The sequence below is a fragment of the Zingiber officinale genome, chromosome 6B (assembly GCF_018446385.1).
Source record: "Zingiber officinale cultivar Zhangliang chromosome 6B, Zo_v1.1, whole genome shotgun sequence".
Classification (NCBI taxonomy): Eukaryota; Viridiplantae; Streptophyta; class Magnoliopsida; order Zingiberales; family Zingiberaceae; genus Zingiber; species Zingiber officinale.
Genome location: NC_055996.1, coordinates 132,619,597 through 132,644,541, shown reverse-complemented (window position 1 = coordinate 132,644,541; position 24,945 = coordinate 132,619,597). Strand labels below are relative to the sequence as shown.

The following is a 24,945-nucleotide window of genomic DNA, read 5'->3' as shown; positions in this document are numbered from 1 at the left end:
GAACTAATCTCCCTACATCCATTTGGGGGCATGCTATTTGCATGCAGCAACACGTATACTTATCAGACCAACCAATTATCATATATTCTCCCCTTTACAATTGACTTTTGATTAGGAGCCTAATATATCCTATTTGAGAATATTTGGATGTGCAGTATATGTGCCAATTAGCCCACTACAATGCACTAAAATGGGACCCCAAAGGAAATTAGGAATATATATTGGATATGATTTTCCTTCAATTATAAGATATTTGGAACTAATAATAGGAGATGTTTTTACGGTGCAATTTGCCGACTATCACTTTAATGAAGCACTTTTTCCAAAGCTAGAGGGAGAAAATAAAGAGTTCCCCAAAGACGTCACTTGGCATGCATCATTATAGCAATTTGATCCTCGTACAAATCAATGTGAACTTGGGGCTCAAAGAATAATACATTTGCAAATCAAATATTGTCTGATGCATTCACTGACTTGAAAAGAGTGACTAAGTCACATATACTAGCTATTAATGCTCCGGCTCATATTGATGTACCAATTGGACAATCAATTAAGGAGATTACTACTTGCCTGAAGTATGGTAGACCAATCGGTTCTAAAGATAAAAATCCTCGAAAAAGAAAAAGAGCAACTAATCAAGATGCTCATTTTGAAGCGCCTAGGTCTCCTATGGAGATAACTGACATAACTATTGATAAAACTCCAGAAGAGGTCTAGATACTTGAAAATAATGAAGAAATCTAAAAAAATTATGTCAGAATAGGGAAGAAATTAAATTGATCAAGATTAGTTATCGACAATGAATTTGTATACAGTGTAGCGCTTGAAATTATTTATGAAAATAATGATCAAGAACCTAAATCTATTGAACAATGTCGTAGTATGCATGATTGGCCAAAATGGAAAGATGTAATTTAAGAGAAATTAAACTCACTTGCAAAATGTGAGGTTTTGGGACCTGTAGTTCAAACACCAAAAGGTGTAACCCGTATAGGATACAAATGAGTTTTTGTATGAAAGCGAAATGAGAAAAAAATAAAATCAAAGATATAAAACTTGTTTAATGGCACAAGGTTTTTCTCAAAAACTTGGTATTGATTATGAAGAAACATATTCCCCTGCAATGGATGCAATCACATTTCGATATCTTCTTTGTATGATAGCACAATAAAAGCTTGAAATGCGCTTGATGGATGTAGTAACAACTTATTTATATGGAAAACTTGATAATGATATTTATATGAAAATCCCTGAAGGACTCACAATGCCAGAAGCATCAAGTTCAAATTTTAAAAATATTTATTCCATTAAATTACAAAGATCTTTGTATGAATTGAAGTAATCTGGACGTATGTGGTATATACGTCTAAGTGATTATTTGGTGCAACATAAATATCAAAAATGATCCAATATGTTCATATATTTTTATAAAAAATGATGGACTAAAATTTATCATTAGTTTTGTATATGTTGATGATTTGAATATCATTGAAAGTCCTAAAGAACTTATACATACAGTTGATACCTTGAAAAGAGAATTTGAGATGAAAGATCTAGGAAAAACGAAATTTTGTATTGGATTATAAATCGAACATTTTGTAGATGGAATTTTTATCCATCAATCAACTTATACACTAAAAGTTCTAAAACGATTTTATATGGATAAAACTCATCCATTAAATTCCCCGATGGTTATTCAATCGCTTGATATGAACAAAGATCCTTTTAATGGTGAAGAACTGCTTGGTCCTAAATTACCATATTTAAGTGCAATTAGTGCATTAATGTATCTTGCTAATAATACAAGACCAGATATAACATTTGCTATAAATTTATTAGCAAGATATAGTTCTTCTCCAACACATAAACATTGGAATATAATTAAACATATATTTAGGTATCTTCAAGGTACCGTCGATTTAGGCTTATTTTATTCTAATATGTCTATTTCAGAGTTAATTGGTTATGCATGTGCAGGATATTTATCTAATCCACATAAAAGGTTGATCTCAGACTGGTTATTTATTTACATATGGTGGAACAACCATATCTTGGAGATCTATCAAACAAACCATAGCTGCTACATCATCTAATTATTCAGAAATACTTGCAATACATAAAACAAGTCAAGAATATGTTTGGTTAAGATCAATGATTCAACATATCAAGGAAAAATGTGATTTAACTATTAACAAAAAAATTCCAACAATATTGTTTGAAGACAATGCAGCATGTATAGCTCAATTAAAGGAACAAGACATCAAAGGGGATAGAATTAAATATATTTTATCAAAGTTCTTCTTCACTTATGATCTATAAAAAAATGGTGATATTAAAGTTCAATAGATTCGCTCTAGCGATAATTTGGTAGATTTATTTGCTAAAACATTACCTACAACAATATTTAAGAAATTAGTACATGGTATTGGAATGCGGCAGTAGAGAAATCTCAAATGATATTTTAAATAGGGGAGTAAATTTTCATTATACCATATTATATTGTTCAATAAATTTATAGTGATATAGTTGTAGAATAACAAAGTCTTTTTCCTTACTAGATTTTTTCTTATTGGATTTTTCCTAGTAAGGTTTTAATGAGGCGGATTCCTTAATTATGGATGTCCAAGAGGGAGTGTTGTAAAATAAAGTATGTGGATGCCCATAACCCCCAATACTTCATAAACTCCCTCATCTACATAACCTATTATCTCTAAATAACCTCCTAAGTTATGTAAATTCATGAGGAATTTCAAGATGATTATGTACCTATAAATATATATGTATATGATCCGGTTGTAAGGATCGGGGGCCCGTAGAGGAAGGGGTCAATGGCACGGGAGAGTACTCAAAGGTCCTGCCGAGCAGGGAGGAATCTCTTGGCCGACCGGCCTGGGTAGACCCCGGGCCGACACGAAGACAGCTCGACCTCGGGTTGAGCTTCCGACGCTCACAAGCTCCTTTATAGAGGAACCGCTATGCCAAGTAATTGAGCTGCTAGGCCGAACGGCAGAACAACTAGTCGATGCCCAATCCGAGTATGTGACCGATCGACCGTCTCACCCGGTTCGAGGTGCGTGTATACCCCGGGCGCCCGGGAGGCCGAACGATCAGCCCGATCGACCTGGTTAAAGACAAAGTGCTTAGAAGAGGACAAAAGGGGTAGCTAGTGATATCATTCTCGAGACGTCTGCCGCCGACAAGCAGCATGGTCGATGGCTGGGTTGTACCAAGGATCGTACGGAGGAAGTTTCCGCTGCAATGACAGAGATATGCTCAGACCATTGAGGTATGACATCAGACATGCTTTTCTGACATAGCTATTCCAAGGTATGTTTTGAGAAACATGCATACCTTGGGAAGCGTGCACGCGCCTCTTTGGGGTCCTATATAAAGACCCTCGGACTTCGACGGAGGTATGATTTTCTCCTATTCTACTGTAGCCACAGTCTCTATTTTACCTGTGTTTCTTCTCGCCATCGTCTAACTTGAGCGTCGGAGGGTCGCCACCGAGAACTCCTTCCCGACCCGACTTGGTTGCAGGTTCATCGGAGGCTTACGTCGGTGTGAAGATCACCGGGGAGTAGCAGAGAGCGCCACGTCCTCAGTTTTCATCGACTCAGTGCACGGACAGGATCAGTATATATTCATTTCAACATGTAAGAAAGAGAGAGGAAAAAAAATAAAAGATTAATAATATTTCCATTTCATATATAATTATTTATATAATTTTACAACAAAGTTAAATTAATTAAAACACTGGAATGATTGTTTAGTCCCATTTTTTTTAAAGTTAATTGATTTAGCTTAGCTCAGGTTTTTTATTTAAATATAATCTAGTTATTAATTTAATCGTATTAATGGAGAAGACAGATTAAAAAAGAATGATAATAATTTTTTCAAATATATTTAAGAATATAATAGGGGTTAGGGACTAATAATTTAGGAGGACCGGGGATAAAGAAATAATATTGGCACCTTCAAGATTAATCCATTTAAAAAATTATATACCTTAATTACTTTAAAAAAAAATTAGCACAAACTAAAATAAACGGTTTACTTAATTTATTGGACAACATATATTAATTTTTTTATATTATCAATCAGATCTTACAACTTGATTAATCTTAAAAAGATGATCTGATCATATTCTATAAATTCATGACCTAACATGATATTCTAATTTTACTAATTAGTTCAATAAATATAAATATATGAGTAATTTTGCATGCAGTCCCTAGTGATAAATAAATCTTTGCATGCAGTCCCCATCCATAAATTTTTTTTTCACTCCCCAATCAAACATATTTACCTAATTACGCATGATATTTTTAAGTACAAAAAGTCTAAAAATCAGTATAAATTTTCTTAAATTCAGTATATTAAATTAGAATCTAGTATATTTTATATCAAATTGAGTACGATTCTTTTTTCACCTAAAAATATACTCGATTTTAGTTTAATGTGCTGAATTTAATAGAATTATACTCATTTTTAGACTATTTGTACAAAAAAATATGAAGGTTAATTTTGATAGAAAATATACTCGATCCTAGTATAGAGTACTGGATTCTAGTATAAAATGCTGAATTTAACAGGAATTATACTTGTTTTTAGACTTTTTATACCTAACAAATAAGAGGGACAATTTTGATAGAAAATATACTCGATTTTAATATAAAATGCTGACTTTAAGAAGAATTATATTCGTTTTTGGACCTTTTATATTCAATTATGATTGGAGATTTTTCTCTTATTTACCGTAAATATATCATACGTGAGAATTAAACTATGCTATAGAATACACCACACTTCTCATCACCCGTCAACAACATATATTATATATATACCTTAAATTTTAAATCATTAAAATAGATTATTTTTACAACAAAATCAATATTTTATAAAAAAAATTATTGAGAATGACTTTATGATAATTTTATTTTATTTTACTTTTTTTAAGTCAAGGGTTGTCTTTTCATAGAAAAAAACAACGTATATTATATATATACGTTAAATTTTAAATCATTAAAATAGATTATTTTTACAACAAAATCAATATTTTATAAAAAAAACTATTGAGAATGACTTTATGATAATTTTATTTTATTTTACTTTTTTTAAGTCAAGGGTTGTCTTTTCATAGAAAAAAATTAATTTCACATTGCGCTCTAGTGGGGAATGGACCGTGCATACGTAATTAGTTAGGAAAACATCTCACCGCTTTACGTGGCCCGGACGATAAATTTTTCATAATTGGAACAACCGATTATCAACTGATAAATTTATATTTAATCAGGTTTCTTTTGATCGGATTGAATTATCCAACATCACCGAGTCTGTGATGTAGTGACGTCACTAGCCACTGGACTGCGGTATTAATTATTCCAATCCTCGTCGGCCTAACATTGTCCCGGACAGCATACAGGAAAATAGCCAGCGGCAAGGGCGTTCTTCCCGGGACCACGATTGTCTGGTGCTTCTCGCGCACAAAAAACTGATCGTTCGCTACGTGCGCGACTGATAACAGCTAATCCTCGCAGGTTTCAGGGAGTTTTCTTTAGCTTAAATTTGGGGGTATTAATTATTCCAATCCTCGTCGGCCTAACATTGTCCCGGACAGCATACAGGAAAGGCAAGGGCGTTCTTCCCGGGACCACGATTGTCTGGTGCTTCTTGCGCACAAAAAACTGATCGTTCGCTACGTGCGCGACTGATAACAGCTAATCCTCGCAGGTTTCAGGGAGTTTTCTTTAGCTTAAATTTGTGAGGAATATCTCTTTTCTACAATTTTGCGCAACGATTTCTTAATTTTGCGCGCCGCTCGCCTGGAAGATTTAGAGGAAGAGCGAGGGAGTTGGATTCGCAGTGGGCGAGGAGATCTTGTTAGGGTTTCGAACGGGGTCGCAGAGGCGCCCAGCTGCCGTGCCAACCTCGATGAGCAGATCGAGCAGCTCATGCGGCGCAGACCACTGTCGGAACAGGAGGTTAGCTCTTACTCAGCCTCTTTCTTCGCTAGGTATCTAGTTTTTCGAACGACTAATTCGCCTTTTATTTCTATACATCTTTAAATGCTTGATCCTTTTTGGTGGTTGCTATTTGTTCCTGCGTCGGAGAGTCGAATACTCGAATCCGCGTGAAACTAGCTCGATGATTCAGATTTATTATTATTATTATTTTGTTATTAAATGGTTCCCTCGCACTCGATGCGTTTGGGGCTAGAATTATGTGGCATCACAGCAGAAGTCATCGACACCTAAGTCAATTATGCATGGGTTCTCCCCTTTGCTCGAAGGTCTTGTTAATTTAGAGGACCAACCAAGATGGTATTCATTGATGATGGTAATCAAACAAAGAGGGGTATTAAATGAGCATGGTAGCACCACAACGAAGTTCTAACTCTTAAATGATGATGTGTTACTTGATGATTTGTCTACCTTTTGTTAAGTAATTTATTGCGTGAGATTGGTAAGTTGGGCTTGAGGAAGGTAAACGAGCACTTGTAGCCATTGTGAAGACAAAGGATCAAGGTGAGGGGTTTTTGCATCAAAGGCTAAGAGAAGTCATGAGTCTAACATAATATTTTCCAAAAGAAAAATAAAAATTCATGATACAAATGAAGAAACTATTCGTGCATCATTTTAATAGCAATTTATAAGAAAATTTCATTTTTATGAAAATAGTTCAACTTGTTTATTTTCATGCTTTTGATATTTTCAACATAATATTTTTAAAACATATTATATTTTAAAAAATGAATTTTATTATAAACTACTATAAAAATGTTGATCACAAATAATTTCTTTAATTATATCTAGAATTTTCATTTACATTTTGGAAAATATTATGTTGATTCATAACTTCTCTCTTAGGTTTTGGTGCAAAACTCTGTCACTGTAATCCATCGTCTTCAGAATGGGTGCAAGTGCTCGTCTACTTTCCACATACTCAACTTAGGGCATCCCGACTAAATTGTTGGGTTTAAAAAATAAACCTCTATTTTTAAACATATTACTATTGGATGGCTTAGATTTTTGGTTTAAATAAAAACTTTGGTTCCAAAATCAAGAACTAAGATTTTACCAATTTTTTGTGGACTCCATTAATATCTAGCCACCATGTTTGACCATATTATTGTTGTGCAGTTCTTCTCCTGAGGGTAAGGAAACACTATATTCCATCGTCATTCTATTAGGTTTAATGCCCAACTTTGCGATATATGACACAAATATAAAAGAATGGGTAGCTCCGGAATCTATTAACGCATGGACAGGTAGGTCGGCAACAAAAATCATAATTGATGATTGACCTACTCCTGAGTCATAGCAAATACTCTTCCTTTGGTTGGTTCCTTAAGCTAGGGGCAGTCTTTAGCAAAGTGTCCTGATTTCTTTCACATGTAACAAGCATTCGAACCCATCAGATACTGCCCAACATGAACTTTCCCACACTTGGGATACGAAACCCTGTCGTTAACCTTGGGGATAGTGCCGTCAGCGGCGGGTCGAGATCCCTGAGGTCGTTGTCGTGTCTGAGTCTAATTCTGCTGCTTTCCTTGAAACTAAACAGGAAAGGCTTCTTTCTACTTGACCCTTGCTGTTCCCTTCCTTGGTAACTTATCCTCTTGTTATGTGCATCTTTTATCATTTCATTCCTGTCTCTCTCTGACATCAATACCTGATCCACTGCCGCTTTAAGTGTGGTAACCCTGCTCAGCTTGACATCATGTCGGATTGCAACACTCAACTTTTCGATAAAATGTTTCAGCTCCTCTGGTGGTTGTTCGACAACCATGGGCACGAAATAACGTCCTCTCTCAAACTTCTTGACATATTCAACCGTTGTCATGTCTCCAAGAATTCCCTTGCCAGTTGGGTTTTGCTGGCCATTGTGAAGTACTTCCCATAGAACACTTATTTAAAACCAGCCCATGTCAAAGTAGTCAAGTCCATCGCAGAACGGGCATCCTCCCACCAAACTGAGCATCATCACGTAATATGAATATCGCACACTTAAATTTGCCGCTTCAGTGAGCTGCATGAAGTCGTAAATCGTCTCCAATGATTGGATCCATCCTTCCACAATAATTGGGTCGGTGATACCCTTGAATTCTGTTGGACTCAGTCGAACTGTCGGTAAACCGGGTTCACATTAACTGTGGGGCGGTTGAAAGCACTTTCATTTTCCCTAGCTCTCATCAGTTGCTGAATCTGCTCCCCATGAATTCAACTTTACTCTTGTAGGAGCACAGTAAGTCCCACGAAAAACGGACTTACTAAAAACTGATTGTTCTATCCACCAACTTCACCGTTGTTTCTTCTAGTAGTCATAACCTAAATGTCCCAAAATATCTCCGTCATTACCTCACATATGCATATTTATATGTACATATCATAGCTAAAGTACATAATTAGATTCATGACTATAACTTTTGAAAGGTAGATCTTACAGACTTGAAGGCGGAAGTATCCGAGTCGTTGATGAGATTTTATGCACACATTGTCCTTTAGGAACGACTATTTTGATATCAATTGAAAAGACCCTTACAGTCTACTTGTAACACCATAATTATAACACACCACAAGTAACTTTTTTTTTAAAAAAATCAAAAGAAGGAAAACTTTCAGCCCAATGAACCTCAAACCGAACATACGACAGTCAAAGGAAAATTTTATGAACTCATGCTAGGTAAGCAAACAATTAGTTTCCAACTTATATCCATAGCACAATTTGAAAGACCAAATGGTATAACATGCTCTAGGGACCCCTGACAGTGTGTTGTGCATTCCACCTCGTCTCCTCAGTTACTCCACCTCCATGTCCCCTACCACATCCTTAGTGCCATCTCCGCAACCTGCATCATTTATTTCATTAGTCCACGAACCCGGCAAGTAAATTGTACTAGTAGGTAAATGACATGAATAGCAGATTGAGTGCAGAAATTAGGAAATAAGGAGTATGAACTTACTTATACCTAAGAGAAAACTTAGACATTCATTTGATAGGAATAAAGTCAAAGAGCATCGAGCATGGCATACTTACACACATGAAAGAATACTTAAACATAACCCAAAAAAATAAACATGATGCAAATGTGGCGACCACCAGTAGAGCACATTCATTTGGTCCCTGATCATAAACTGTCAAGAGGTATCTCTTAAGGGAATTTATATCTGTTTGGCCAGAACCATCATACATTGCGTTATTAGTCATGTTACCGTCGAGAGGTACCTCTTAAGGGAATTTATATCTATTTGGCCAGAGCCATCATACATTGCATTATTAGTCATGTTTGGAAGGGCCCTCCCCGGAGCTCATTCCGAGGCACCCATCCCGTATTTTCACCACTCACGCACATAATCTTTGAATTATCCTAATAGGAGATACATACTCTATTATATCATTCCATACACGCAAACATGCATAGTTCCTCCCATCTAGATATCTTAGGCAATATTGAAAGAACAACTACTTAATCCACACAAATTTCTATTCTTCTAATGCTGTCCCAAAACTTGAGTTAACAGAAAAGAGAACACAACATAAAAGAAATCCCATTCGTAAACTCCCAAAGCTGCCGTAGGAAACCGGATTCAATATGAAGAAACAATACAACCTCAAAAACAATTTGGACTCAACCAACTCTGCTGCAGGGAAAACAAACCTCTTATGAGGAAAAATTGCTACTACCGAGTTTACTCAAAACTTCCAAATCTGCAATAGAAAATCAGGACTAATCTGTGGAAGAAATGCAACATAGAAAATGAATTTGCAATCTACCCAAATATGTAGCAGGAGATTGAAACCCATATGAGGAAGAGGTGCTACATAGGAAAACCATTCAAAATCTCCTAATCTGCTATAGAACAACCGAACCCATTATGGAGAAGCAATACAACAACGAAAACAAATTTGCAATCTACCAAATCTGCTGCTAGCTTGAGGAGGAACGAGTACATTATCAAATCCAAACCCCGTTTCCCAAATCTGATCAACATCCAGAAGTACTAAAGCCTCTCGAAGAGCATTGCAAGAAACTGAAACCCATCTATGAATCCTGAACCCTTTTCAATGGAACAAGACCATTACAAGGAAGCAATGAAATCGTCAAGAAAAACATCCTACATCTCTGAAATTTGGAACAGAACAAGAGAAAAATCAAGCAAACACCCTTGCACCGAAGCAAGGTCAACATCGAGTTTGATTTGCAAGCCAACAAGAAGAACCACTCATCCCATACCTACTAGGGGAAATCTACTTGCCTTGCCATCGAGAGTTCCCATGCCTGGAGGAGTTGTGTCATCGACGAGCTTTTCCCCAGCGAAGTCGCCCTCCGTCGGCTCAACCCATAAAACTTTGAAATAGGTGTTAAATTAGAACCCGTCTAGTATCTCTTAGAATTTTTTATTTTTATTTCCCCCTCATTTCCCCTTTGTCACTGATTTACCCTTGCCTTTGAAAGCAACGCATTAACTTTTAATAATTTTAAATTCCTAACTTCAACATTTTGCCATTCAAATCTTTTTGCTCAAGAGTGTAACAGAAACATTACCCTGAATCCTAATGACCTAGAGAGTAATAGCTGACCTTTAATTGTTGGTGGTTGGCATTAACCTTGGGCATTAAATCGCCTTTACTTGACCATTCAATGCAGCGTAGGGATGAAAGCCTTAACGATGAGCATAGGGATGCAAAAGTTTCCACCTTCGTTCCCTAAAAACTTCTCTCCCTGTCGTGCATTTCACTCGGTAGAATCTTCGTGATAGCAATCAAGTACACACTTGGTTCGCCACTAACAACCAGTACTTGGTTGTCTACGTGGTTTCTCCTATTGTATCCTCGAACAGACGCCCAACATGACCTCGAAGCATAGCTGCAGGGGGGCGAATCTGTTTTAAAGAAACTGTGTTGAACGCATGTCTTAGCATCTCTGTTTTCGAGAACTCGACAACTCAGCCGACTTTGCAACTCGATAGCTCAACAACTCGGCCGACTCTGTAACTCAACAACTCAGCCTTACAAAGTAGCTCGGCCCTACAAGGTAGCCCAACAAGTATTGTTATCATTTTTACTTTTACTGGTACAATAATTTCTTCCCATGTTTCTTATAACTGGACTCCTTAGTGCATTGGCCACACTTGATTCTACTCTATTATGTGCTACTTTCAACAATTTTGTTTGCGAAGCATTCTGTAGGATCTAAAAGCGCTAGAGGGGGGGTGGGGGTGGGGGTGAATAGCGCTCGTGGCTAATTCGTTCGTTTCGTAAATACGCAGCGGAATATAGAAGTAAACTAAAAGCAATCGCTAATACTTTTGGTTACTTGGTTCGGAGTTTGTGTCGACTTCTACTCCAAGGCCCGCGATTGTTGATCGCTTTCGGTGGACAATCACTATAAGCTCGAGAATCTTTACAAGATTAATTACAAGTACTGAACTTAAAAAGATTATACCGACAATAAAAGATTATGGAAGTAGTCGTCAATTGTCGGAACAGCAGCTGAGTGTCGAAACCCTCGACCCGCCAAGACTTTTCGCCTAGAGTTACCACCCCCTAGGACCTAGGGTTACCACCCCCTAGGGTTTTCCACTTGCTAACCGCAGCTAGGACTTTTTCTTACCTAGGGTTACCGTCCCCTAGGACCTAGGGTTACTGCCTCCTAGGACCTAGGGTTACCACCCCTAGGGTTTTCCACTTGCCTAACCGCAGCTAGGACTTTTACCTAAAAATACTTAGGACTTTCCTACAAGTTCATTCAAACTTGTTAGATCACAAGACAACTTAACTTTGTACCATTTGACATAATCAAAACCCAAGTTCGATCGTTCTTGCTTCCCGCACCAACAATCTCCCCCTTTTTGATTATGGCAATACAGTTCAAAGTTAAGTAAAACATAACAATAAATAAAGGAATTTAAGCATGAACAATAATTTGTAAAAAAACTCCCTTATGCTTCCCGTTTCATAAAAGTTATGTTTAAATTCTTAACTTTGACTTTTCTCTCCCCCTTTGACATAAATAAAAAATAATACTAAGTTGAGAGAGTAGTTTTACATGTAAAGATAAAAAAAATATTTATTCTATTTTAAGCTCCCCTTAAAGGGTAACACTTAAAAAATTTAGCTAATTTTTAACCGTTTGAAAGTGAGTCGGCCTTTTTTTAAAAAAAAACTGAGCTAAACTTAGCTTTTAAAAAATAAGTGTTTTGAAACACATTCAGCTAATTTAGAAATGCTTTGAAAATACTTAGCTTTAAAAAAAAACTTAGCTAAATTTTAGCTTTGAAAATTACTTAGTTGTAAAAAAAACTTAGCTAATCTTAGGTTTTGAAGCTATCTTAGCTTTTTCAAAAAAAAAAAATAACTTAGCTAAATTTTAGCTTTGTAAAGGTTTTGAAAAAGGCTTAGTTAAAAGTACTCAGCTTAAAAAGGATTTTGATTAAAACTCAGTTAAAAAAAAATTTGATAAAAACTAAGTTATGTACTTAGCAAAAAAAAAGTTGATAAAAACTTAGTTAAGTACATAGCTTAAAAAACTTTTGATAGAAATACTTTTAGCTTTTAAAAATATTGTTATAAAAACTTCACTAAGAATATTTTGATAAAACTTAGCTTTAAAAATATTTTGATAAACACTTAGATTTAAAAATATTTTGATAAAAACTTAGCTTTAAAAATATTTTAATAAACACTTAGATTTAAAATTTTGATAAAAACTTAGCTTCAAAGATATTTTGATAAACATTTAGATTTAAAAATTTTGATAAAAACTTAGCTTTAAAAATATTTTGATAAACACTTAGATTTAAAAATAGTTCAACTTTTTCAAAGAAAAATAATTTAACTTTGGAATTTTGAAAAAAAAAATTAATGCCTTAACTTCCTTTCATTCCCCCTTGATTAATGCTTTAAAAATTTTGAAGAGACTAGAGTCCAAGCATGTAAAATAAATATAAAAGTTATTATTTATTTTTCTAATTTTTTTCTTAATTTTTCATGTCATCAATTCTAGGTTATCAAACATGTTCAGTTACACACACTACGGAATTAAGTTTATTTAATTTTATCAATATTTAAAAATATTGAGATTTTAAAATATAAGTTTGAATTTTCAATGAGTTTAAATTTCAGATTTTAAAATATGAGTTTAATTAGATTTAAACATTTGACAATAATTAAAATTTTGAAGATTTTGAAGATATATTGAAAATTAATTATAAACTTACATATTAATCATGATTTGAAAATTAATAATCAAATAATTAAGATTTTTGAATTCATTAAGATTTTAAAATTAATTTTGAAATTAATTATGATTTTATAAATAATTATAATATTAAGTAAGATTTTGAAATTAATCAAGTTAACTTAATTGAATTAATTTTAACTATTTTAAACCTAGGTCCATCACCCTCTTTTCTAGATTTTCAATAATAGAACTTTAATAGTTTTGTGAGATGGTTAATTTAATATTCAATTTAAATTACAATCTAAGGATTGATTTATAATTGAGTTAGACTAAGGTTTTTCAGGTAGTCAATTAAATATTTATTTCAATGATTGACTTCCAGACTATGGCAAGGCACTAGACCTTCTTGGGTATGATATCATCCACCACTTTTAGACAAATCCTTTCAAATAAATTGAATATTTAATTTCCTTTCTGGAACTCCTAGGTCTAACAAGTCAAATGTGAATCAAGCCGAGATCTTTATCTATTCTAATCTAAGCATGCATAATGAAAGCAGTGAGGCAAGTATCAAACAAATCTATTTATTGATAAAAATTATTTTTCTATTGGCTCCCCTGGATCATAGCTTTGATAGGGTCTATCAAGATAATGGATTTGATCCTTGGGGACCCAATATTGACCAAGTCCAACTTGATTAATCAAGTTTGACTTAGGGACCCATGCTTGGACTAATTTTCTATTTGATCGATTTACTAATGATAAGTAGGATCTAAATCTTTGTTTGACCTTGTATCCAAGCCCAGTTCGGTTGTATACGGTCCTTTATTTTCCAAGAATCAGATCAAGATTCTTGAAACCCAAAGTGAACCGTTTCAATGAGTCCTTGAGTTCTTTGACTTGAGTTTTCAAATTGGAATTTTCTTCCTAAACTTGCTCAGTCAAAGAACTTAGGTTAGTCTCCTCCTTAAGGATTGTTACCTCATTTTGGAGTGACTTGACTCGGACGTTGGATTTGGCCAATTTCTTTAATAAATATGAAACTAAATTTTGTAAATCATTTACGTTAGTACCAGAAATTAGAGAGCTTACAATGTGATTAGGCCATTTGGAAACGGATACAGATTCGTAGCTTCTCTCGGACTTGGTTTCCGATTCGCTCTCGATATCAGACTCGGACTCGGTTTCAGCAACGTACGCTTGTACCGGTAGAGCAAGGTAGCTTGTTTACTTGTGTTCTTCGTCGGAATCATCAGAGGACTCGGACCACATTGCTTTCAAGGACTTCCTTCTTCATTGCTTCTGGTTCAAACAGTCCGACTTGTAATGTCCCTTCTGGTTGCAGCCGTAGCATGTAACTCCAGACTTGACCTTCGTATTTGATTGAGTCACCTTCTTCTTTTTGTACATTTTCCGTATAGCTCGGCGGTAATTTCGTCGTCTTCTGAGTCCGATTCATCTTCGGACTTGGATTCGATTCTGCGCTTTGCTTTTGGTTACCGCGTTCTGCTTGTTCCCACAATCCAAGCAATACCTTTCTCGGCCGGAGTAGTATTAGATTGTTCATGAAGCTCGAATTCTGAAAATAATTCGTCTAATTTGATTAATGACAAATCCTTAGACACTTTGTAAACATCTACCATGGATGCCCACAAGGTGTTCCTTAGAAATGCATTTAATGCATACCTGATGACGTCGCGATTTTCAACCTTCTGTCCGATTGTGTGGAGTTCGTTTAGTAGATCTTGTATGCGAGCATGAAGCTGGCTCACTGACTCACCTTCCTGCATTTTTATATTATATAACTCCTTATTCAAAATTAAGTTTCATTTGCTTACCTTTGTGTCGGAAGTGCCCTCATGCAACTCGATCAATTTTTCCCACAACTCCTTTGCACTGTTGAAGGGACCAACCCGGTTCAGCTATTCTTTGCTTAGGCCACATTGGAAAGTGCAGATTGCTTTTGCATCGACTTCAATCTTCTTGTGGGTTGGTGAGTCCCATTTGTCGCAGGGGATGAGGACTCCATCTTCGGTAGGACATGTGAATCCAGTCTGAATTATTATTCACATTTCCACCTGAGTGTTCAGATGATACTCCATTCGGCCCTTCCAGTAGTCGAAGTCTTCGCCGGAGAAGAGAGACGGGCGGGCTATGCTATAGCCTTCTTGATGGGCAATTGAAATAGAATCTCGCACACAATAAAAGGACAACAAAGATTCCAAGACTTGGTCTTAGATTAGTAGTGCGGGAACAAGAGAATATAATAAAAACTCGAGTGGTGTTTGCACCAACTTCGAGAAACGAAAGAACTCGATCGAAAAAACAGATCGGAAGGCGGCAATTTTACCGATTCCGATTGACTCCGAAAATTAAAAAAAAATTACCACGAAAAAATTGCTTGAATGGTGGTTTCACCGATTCGAAACGACCCCGCTCTGATACCAATTGTTGGATCGAAAAGCACTAGGGGAGGGGGGTGAATAGCGCTCGTGGCTAATTCGTTCGTTTTGTAAATACGCAGCGGAATATAGAAGTAAACTAAAAGCAATCGCTAACATTTTTGGTTACTTGGTTCAGAGTCCGTGTCGACTCATATTCCATGGCCCGCAATTGTTGATCGCCTTCGATGGACAATCACTATAAGCTCGAGAATCTTTACAAGATTAATTACAAGTATTGAACTTAAAAAGATTATACTGACAATAAAAGATTATGGAAGTAGTCGTCAATTGTCGGAACAGCAGCTGAGCGTCGCCCGGTTGCCAGAGTTACGTTACCGAGTAGAGGTTCATCTTGTAGAGCAGTGCACAGTAGAAAGATTGCAATTTGAAGTCTACCATGCATCAATTCGTGACCTGCTTATATAGGGTCGTTGAAGGCGCCTTCAAGCTTCTTGGAAGGCGCCTTCAACGAACTCTTATCCCCCAAATCTCGGTCGTCGATAATCTCCGCTGCGATCGCTGATTATCCACCTGAAGGCGCCTTCAGTGTCCTTGGAAGGCGCCTTCCATCAGCTGTCCAAGGCACCTTCAACGTCTTTGGAAGGCGCATTCAGCGTCCTTGGAAGGCGCCTTCTACCCTGCTTCCTGCGCAGCTACAGCCAAGCCGCCCGAGGCGCCTCCAACAACCCCGAAGGCGCCTTGGACATTGTTCATCCGAGCATTTTATTGTGATTCACCGTTCCTGTAAGGTATGTTAGTCCAAACACAACATATATCCTACAGAACAAAGTTAGTACAATAAAGATATGAATAATAAAACATTTGACAGTCTTCGGATTGTCCGATTCTGACTTTGAGTTTCTCGGAAATCCTAGGTCGAACCGACACCTACTGTTCCCTCATCGGGGAACACATCCTCACCTATTCCTCTCAGTTGAGTTTACCTGTTACCAGATTGATCCTCCAGACCAACTGGACTTTTGCTCAGTGTCTGAAGCTTCCGGTCTTCATGCTGGACGTCCGCTTCATGACCCGTCCAGACTTCCACCTGGTTCGCGACACCAGGATTTCAACATAGAGTCCCCGACTCTAGGATTTTGCCTGAAGTTGTCGACCCGCCAAGACTTTCCGCCTAGGGTTACCACCGCTTAGCGTTACTATCTCCTAGGACCTAGGGTTACTACTCCCTAGGGTTTTCCACTTGCCTAACCGCAGCTAGGACTTTTCCTTACCTAGGGTTACCGCCCCTTAGGACCTAGGGTTACTACCTCCTAGGGTTTTTCACTTGCCTAACCGCAGCTAGGACTTTTGCCTAAGAACACTTAGACTTTCTTGCGAGCTCATTCAAACTTGTTAGATCACAAGACAACTTAACTTTGGACCCTTTGACATAATTAAACATAGGTTCGATCGTCGGATACTTTCTGCACTAACACATTCTTTGTAGCAGATGACCATATCTCCGACCCTGTGGTCAAATTCAATATACGTTTCTCATGTAGCTATAAATAATGTTGACATGCAGACAATTTTGGTTTAATCCATGCTATTTAAAATATACACTTCCAGTAATCTTATTTAATAACAGGTGGTACTTAAATAATTGCTCTTCCTTTCTCTGCACGCATGCAAAGTTAATAAATAGTCTCCAGGAATTTTTTTAATTTATGATTAACTACTAATTTCTATTTCTTTTCAAAGTTATAAAGGAGAGGAAGACAGAAGGGAAACCAGTGATTTGACAGAGAAAGGACATAGGTAATTTACTAATATGGGTTTAATTAGTTGCATTTTGACAGGTCCTGTTCCATCTTTAATGTTTGTGTTAAATCTGTCATAAGCTTGGTTGGTTTATAACTAATATATGACTAGAATTGATTAATTGGTTTAATTAACTGTTTTAAATGCCCTACTTAATGTAAAATTGCCAAGTTTGAATATTTGTGTTATTTAATTGTATTATATATAAATTCCTTTGTCTATTCATGCATGGTTTTAAGTTTAACTTTGGGGGGTTCTGAATCTTGATGAGTGTACTCACTGTTTTGGGCATTTCTGTAGATACAATGGAGCCACCATTGTCAGAGGCACTACTATATAGTGTGACTGAGTTTGGCTTTGTATCTTCCAGCAGCAATGTACAACTTGAATTACTTCAGAGATACTGTCAAAAAATCAATCACATCCTTGAGAATTTTAAACCAGTATGTGATGAAATTGTTGCTTCCGGTATATCATTGGATGTGAAACTAGTCAAAGTGTTGGATGAACTTGAAGCTGCAATTAATAAAGCAAGGGAACTTATCCTTAGTTGGCATCCATTGATGAGTAAAATTTATTTTGTAAGTTGACGAGCTTGTTAAATTATTACATCTAATATCTTCCCTTTAAGCTTATTCTATGGAATGAATTGCATTTGCATTCTTAGAACTTTACCATAATTATATTCAAATAAGCCCATAATTCTTTTAATTTCTCTGCGATGTTTCATGAACATCTTTACTAGCTAAAGCAAGTTCATGCAATTGTCATCTTTCCCTCATTATCATTACTTATACACAGTTTAGAGTTTGGTTGACAAGCTAGCATGCGAACTCTTGGTCTATATGATTGTCATTGGCTCTATCATGTGAACTTTTCATTTTCATGCTAGTAGATTATCAGATCAAATATTCTTTAGTGATTTCTATTTGCAATTAGACAAAGAGGCAACTCGACTACTGGAAAACAATATATTGACTCTTTAAGCTTGATTCTATTTCTTTTTTTAGCAAGAGAACTACAATAAGTTTGAAGGGATTGAAATTCTGTTCCTCTGTTGTTTGTTCGCATTATCACCTGCACCTCTACTATTATATCAGTGGAATGTCTTTTAACTAATTACATATTAACTCTGTTTTATCTTTAAAAACCTATGATATAAGAAACTTGTGTTTCCCTGTTAGAAACTAGGATGCTGTTGAAGCCCACAGTTTACTTGTAATTGTAACTTATTTGCTTACTGCAGGTTTTGCAGATAGAAACCATTGTTACAAAGATTTATTCTTCTACACATGAAATATGTCAACTGGTTACTTCTGTGCTTCTGTCTCCTGAAGATAGTATGGCTGTAAAATGCATGGAGGTAAAAGAGAAAATAAACAATTTGTAGTTTTCAAATGCATTTTCTGGAATATATTAAGTTCCTGATATTGTATTTTATCCTTTCTGGTTGTATTTAGCTACAATCACATCCATTTACTGTGCAGGAAATTCAGTTCTTGGATGAGAAACAAATATCGGTTGCTATTGAAAAAGCAATTAGAGATCAGTCAGACAATGGTTTCCCCAGTTCCGAGTATTTAAATATAATTTCAAGCTCTCTGAGCTTGTTGTCTAATGAAGAATTGCTGTTGGAGGTTGTCACACTTGAGAAGCTCAAAGTGAAGCTCGGTTGCAACCATAATACCCTACTAGAAATAGAGGACATTGATAACATCATTGCTCTTTTCACTTATATGCATGATTGCTATACTAAGATCCATCAGGTGCGCACTGTCAATGGTGTTTCTGTTCCTGCTGACTTCTGCTGCCCACTTTCTCTAAATCTGATGTCTGATCCTGTCATTGTAGAATCCGGTCAAACTTATGAGCGTGCTTTCATACAAAAATGGCTTGATCAGGGCATTGATGTTTGTCCTAGAACACGTCAAACACTTAGGCATTCAAATTTGATCCCAAATTTCACCGTTAAGGCACTAATTGCAAACTGGTGTGAATCAAATGAGATTAGGCTTCCTGATCCACTGAATTCCACAAGTTCAAATTTTCCTTCATTCCTAGAACTTACAGATGTGAGTGATAATGATCTTGTCTCTCATGCTGGTCACGCGATGAATACTAACCTTCCAAGAGCTCTTGAATCTTATGGTAAAGCATCTTCACAGAAGGATTCACATCCATCAAATGGTTTGACATCTCAGGAGACTTATGTTAGTGAAAAATCTGTATTGTCCCCGCATGTTTCCTCCAATTTAGCCACTCTGCAAATTACCAATGGATTGGAGACAAACCATTCAGGATTGCCATTAGCAACAATTGACTCCAATCAGGAGTCTGGTGTGGAACTAAGGAATGCACGTTCTGGCAGCCAAATTGTTGACCAATCAAAACTGGATCTAATCCATGACAATCTTGAACAACCCGGAGATGCCAATGTGATTTCACAGTTTTCAAGCGATCTGACCTATTATACCAGTGATGCTTCAGGTGAACTTGCACAGGATTCCCAAGCTTCCTCTGCCCCACGACAAGAACCTAAGTTTCCTCTAGGATTCGTTGAGGCTCGTTCTAGAAGTCAAAATATGTGGAGACGTCCGTCAGCCGACTCAGCCTCTCATGTCCATTCTCAGTCTTTGGACTCCAGGTCTGATCTATCAGATGCTGAATCTGAAATCCGTAAGCTAATTGAGGATTTAAAAATTGGTTCCATGGACGTGCAGAGAAATGCCACTGGAGAGTTGCGTCTTCTTGCTAAGCACAACATCGAAAATAGGATTGTGATTGCAAACTGTGGAGCTATAAGTTTGTTGGTTGGTCTTCTTTATTCAACAGACCCCAAGACCCAAGAAAATGCCGTAACAGCCCTTCTTAACTTGTCACTTAATGACAACAATAAGATTGCCATTGGAAATGCAAATTCCATTGGCCCTCTGATTCATGTTCTTGAGACAGGTAACGCGGAAGCAAAAGAAAACACAGCAGCAACATTTTATAGCCTCTCAGTAATTGAAGAAAACAAGGTTCGGATTGGACGTTCTGGTGCTATTGCACCTTTGGTAGAATTATTAGCTAATGGCACTCCTCGAGGAAAGAAAGATGCTACAACAGCATTGTTTAATTTGTCGATATTTCATGAGAATAAAGCACGGATTGTGCAGGCTGGAGCCGTCAAGTATTTGGTTGAGCTGATGGACCCAGCAGCAGGTATGGTTGACAAGGCGGTGGCTGTTTTGTCAAACCTTGCTACCGTAGCAGAAGGGAGAACTGCCATTGCCCAAGCTGGTGGCATCACAGCACTCGTGGAGGTTGTTGAGTTAGGATCTACTCGGGGAAAAGAAAATGCCGCCGCAACTTTGCTTCAGCTATGCATGAACAGTAGTAGATACTGTAGGCTCGTTCTTCAGGAAGGTGCTGTGCCCCCATTGGTAGCATTATCACAAGCTGGCTCTTCACGAGCCAAAGAAAAGGTATTTCTCCATTTTCTTGTAGCTTAATCCAATATAACCATATTTAGTATTCCACTCATCTATTAGTTTTGAATTCTTGTAAATTAACCGTCTATTTATTTGCGCTTGTGAATAAACAATAACATAAGTGCGTAACTTTTACTAACTAAATTCCTAACATATGTTTGGTAGCCATGCCAATTGGCTTGTTCTTGTGGCAATGAGAAAAAGAAAACCTTGTAGAATAAAGCTTATTTTGGGCAGTCTCTTTTTCTCCTTATGTCTAAACAAGCTTACTTGGTATCAAAATATGATATAAGCCAGTTGCAATTGTTTGGTTTACATAGTTTCCAGTGCACTACTACTTAAATTCCTTTTGCTTTACGGTAGCTATATGGAAATTAATCATATTAATACTTGTGTTGATGTTTTATTCCAGAGTAAATTAGCCTACCTAGATATTAACACAGCAGCTGTTAGTTGAACATGTGTTTCATTTTTTTTTCTCCTTTTAACTTTTCCAGGCTCAATTACTTCTAAGTTATTTCCGGAGTCAGCGCCACGGGAATGCTGGCAGAAGATGAGAATCTATCTCTATTTTAGTGTTGGGTCCGTAGCTACTTTTAAGTGTTTTTGAACTAATGTCTTGGAGAGCAGAGACTAAGTGTACAGTGTTCATTGATGTTATTGGTTGGTTTGGTATAATCACATTTTCGTAATTTTACACAGTTAAAGAAGATACATACAGATCATTTTGAGAGGTAATATTTACCTCGTCGGAGTTCATTTAATTACTTGAAATTTCAGCTTTTGTATAATGCAGAAATGGAATGATTTGCAATAAAAAAAACTTTTTTTTTGTTTAAAACATGATAAATAGAGGTGATGAATCTGTTAATAATTAAATTGTTTAAATCGAAATAAATAGACTAAATTGATTTTTTTTTAGACTTAATCTGGTTGATCGAAATTTTTAATAAAAATTAAATAAATTGAAGAAATAAAATATTGATGAACTCTTTTAAAAATTGAAATAATCAATTTTTCATACATCGATTAATTGGTTTGAAAATTGAAATAATTAATTTTTCATCATCAATCGACTAATATTTTTCAAGTCAAGTCGAACAATTAATTATTAAACAATCTATTTGATTTTTACATCTAACAATCAATTGATGTATTTAATCTGTTTAACTGAATTTAGATTTTTAAAAATGAACAAAGGAGTGAGTGAGGATGTAGCTCCAGCTCCAGAAGTCACAATCAATGACATCATCGGACAGCATTGTCCAGTCGAAAAGGTACTCTCCAGATTTCACGATCATGACATCGTCGGACAGCATAGCCCGGTTGAAAAGGTTGAGTGCGACCATGAACAAGAGTCACTACGAGCATCTACAACTATTAATGCATGACTATATTATTATATATATACATATTTTTTTTTCAATCTGTAAATATTTAACTAGTTCAATTCTTTGAATGCGTTAATGTTATAGTATATTCACAGTACATTCACGTAGATATTAACGTTGAAATATTAACAGTGTTACGGATGCTCTAAGAACGCCAATAGAGGCAGAACACCCCTCGACGAGGGATGTAAACACGTGGCAAAGATTTTCGAAATGCTGTTGTGGCTATCGGGCTCCAACACGTGCCAAGGGAACTCAAAGATCGTCATCGGATCCCAAGGTGTAAAAATAGACGATAGACATGTGATACGATCAAAGATCGATTTTCAGAAACTGACAATCTGAGATTTACTTTACTATGCATCTATATACCTACATATACCTTTCTCTATATCCATAAGACCGTTGATATAACAAATCTATATTTAAAGATCTCCATCAATCGGAGCACCCCTGCTAGCCTCTAAAGCGAAGCGATGCCTTTCTTCCAATGTTGTCGCTTCTCTGTCATTTTATTCTATTTTTTTAAATGTAGTAGTTGATTAGAACGATTGCTAACAACATAACTATCTATTATTATTTTTGATTGAATTGGATTTTAAATTTTAAAAATTGAGACTGAATCGATTTGATTGAAATAGTCGATTAAAAAAAATCAAAATTTTAAATTAATAAATTTAATTTTGATCGATTAATTTAATTTAACCGATCTTTTACTAAATCTAGCTGTAACCCGATTAAAAAAAAATCAAAATTTTAAAATAATAAAATTGAATTTTTAATTTTGATCAATTAGGTAAATTAATTAAATATTCATGAATAAATTTAATATTTAAATTACTAAAAACTTATATATATTTATTTAAGATCTATTAAATAAATAAATTTACAAATTCATTAAATTAAACAAATAGTATTTAGCTTGTTAATGTTCATAAAAAATATTTATAAATTATATTTTATCAATAAAATTTTTATAACATACTAAATAAATAATATACTAATAAAATTTTTATCAACATACTTAATAAAAATTTTAAAATATACAAATAAATTTATATTATTAAACTTAATAATCAATTATAGAAATTTAAAATATAAAAATTTCAAACAATCAAAATAACTTAAAACTATTGAATTTATCTCTTTTGCTTGCCTTATTTTTTTTATATATAATTTTGTTGTTTTTTAATCTTTTTATATATAATTTATGTTTTACAACATTATTAAAAATAATAGTTGGACGGTGTCTCATCGAAAAAGGCTGAAGAGACTTCGTCCGATCATATTCCAAATGTTGTTGCCATCGGGATCCACCACGTGCCATGGGACCTCAAAAATCTCCATCGGTCGAAGCACCAAGCTAACAACATAACTATCTATTGTTATTTTCAATTTTGATTCAATCGCTTTATTCGATCTTTTATTCTCCTCTAAACTTAAATAAATCGAATGTTTATATTTATTAATTTATTAATGTTCATAAAAAATATTTATGAATCATATTTATCAATAAAATTTTTATCAATGTACAAAATGTTTATATATAATTTTGTTGTTTTTTTAATCTTTTTATATATAATTTATGTTTTACAGCAGCATTAAAAATAATAGTTGGACGGTGTCTCATCGAAAAAAAAGGCTAAAGAGACTTCGTCCGACTGTATTCCAAATGCTGTTGCCATCGGGATCCACCACGTGCCATGGGACCTCAAAAATCTCCATCGGCTGAAGCACCAAGCTAACAACACAATTATCTATTGTTATTTTCAATTTTGATTCAATCGGTTTATTCGATCTTTTATTCTCCTCTAAACTTAAATAAATCAAATGTTTATATTTATTAATTTATTAATGTTCATAAAAAATATTTATGAATCATATTTATCAATAAAATTTTTATCAATGTACAAAATGTTTATATATAATTTTGTTGTTTTTTTTAATCTTTTTATATATAATTTATGTTTTACAGCATCATTAAAAATAATAGTTGGACGGTGTCTCATCGAAAAAAAAAGGCTGAAGAGACTTCGTCCGACTGTATTCCAAATGCTGTTGCCATCGGGATCCACCACGTGCCATGGGACCTCAAAAATCTCCATCGGCCGAAGCACCAAGCTAACAACATAACTATCTATTGTTATTTTCAATTTTGATTCAATCGCTTTATTCGATCTTTTATTCTCCTCTAAACTTAAATAAATCAAATGTTTATATTTATTAATTTATTAATGTTCATAAAAAATATTTATGAATCATATTTATCAATAAAATTTTTATCAATGTACAAAATGTTTATATATAATTTTGTTGTTTTTTTAATCTTTTTATATATAATTTATGTTTTATAGCATCATTAAAAATAATAGTTGGACGGTGTCTCATCGAAAAAAAAGGCTGAAGAGACTTCGTCCGACCGTATTCCAAATACTGTTGCCATCGGGATCCACCACGTGCCATGGGACCTCAAAAATCTCCATCGGCCGAAGCACCAAGCTAACAACATAACTATCTATTGTTATTTTCAATTTTGATTCAATCGGTTTATTTGATCTTTTATTCTCCTCTAAACTTAAATAAATCAAATGTTTATATTTATTAATTTATTAATATTCATAAAAAATATTTATGAATCATATTTATCAATAAAATTTTTATCAATGTACAAAATGTTTATATATAATTTT

The 24,945-nt window shown here is 35.2% G+C and overlaps 1 protein-coding gene across 5 annotated transcripts; it reads left to right on the top strand.

The window, feature by feature from the left end:
- The first annotated feature begins 5,606 nt into the window (after positions 1–5,606).
- Positions 5,607–21,617, top strand: LOC121989583 (U-box domain-containing protein 4-like). Of its 5 annotated transcripts, none has more exons than XM_042543709.1 (7): positions 5,607–5,733; positions 5,833–5,984; positions 17,332–17,388; positions 17,692–17,972; positions 18,638–18,754; positions 18,879–20,858; positions 21,362–21,617. In XM_042543709.1, exons 4-7 carry the CDS (start codon positions 17,697–17,699, stop codon positions 21,419–21,421), a joined length of 2,433 nt encoding a protein of 810 aa, XP_042399643.1. In that variant the 5' UTR covers positions 5,607–5,733; positions 5,833–5,984; positions 17,332–17,388; positions 17,692–17,696; the 3' UTR covers positions 21,422–21,617. The 5 variants fall into 5 exon arrangements, with proteins under 5 accessions (XP_042399643.1, XP_042399644.1, XP_042399645.1 ...); XM_042543710.1 differs by having other exon boundaries at positions 5,610–5,733; positions 5,839–5,984; XM_042543711.1 differs by having other exon boundaries at positions 5,616–5,984; positions 17,340–17,388.
- Positions 21,618–24,945: the final 3,328 nt, after the last annotated feature.

Coding starts and splice junctions, on each gene's coding strand:
- LOC121989583 (XM_042543709.1), top strand. CDS start 17,697: ATGGAGCCACCATTGTCAGAGGCACTACTATATAGTGTGACTGAGTTT. Junction 17,973..18,637: donor TGATGAGTAAAATTTATTTT/GTAAGTTGACGA, acceptor TGCTTACTGCAG/GTTTTGCAGATAGAAACCAT. Junction 18,755..18,878: donor TGGCTGTAAAATGCATGGAG/GTAAAAGAGAAA, acceptor TTTACTGTGCAG/GAAATTCAGTTCTTGGATGA.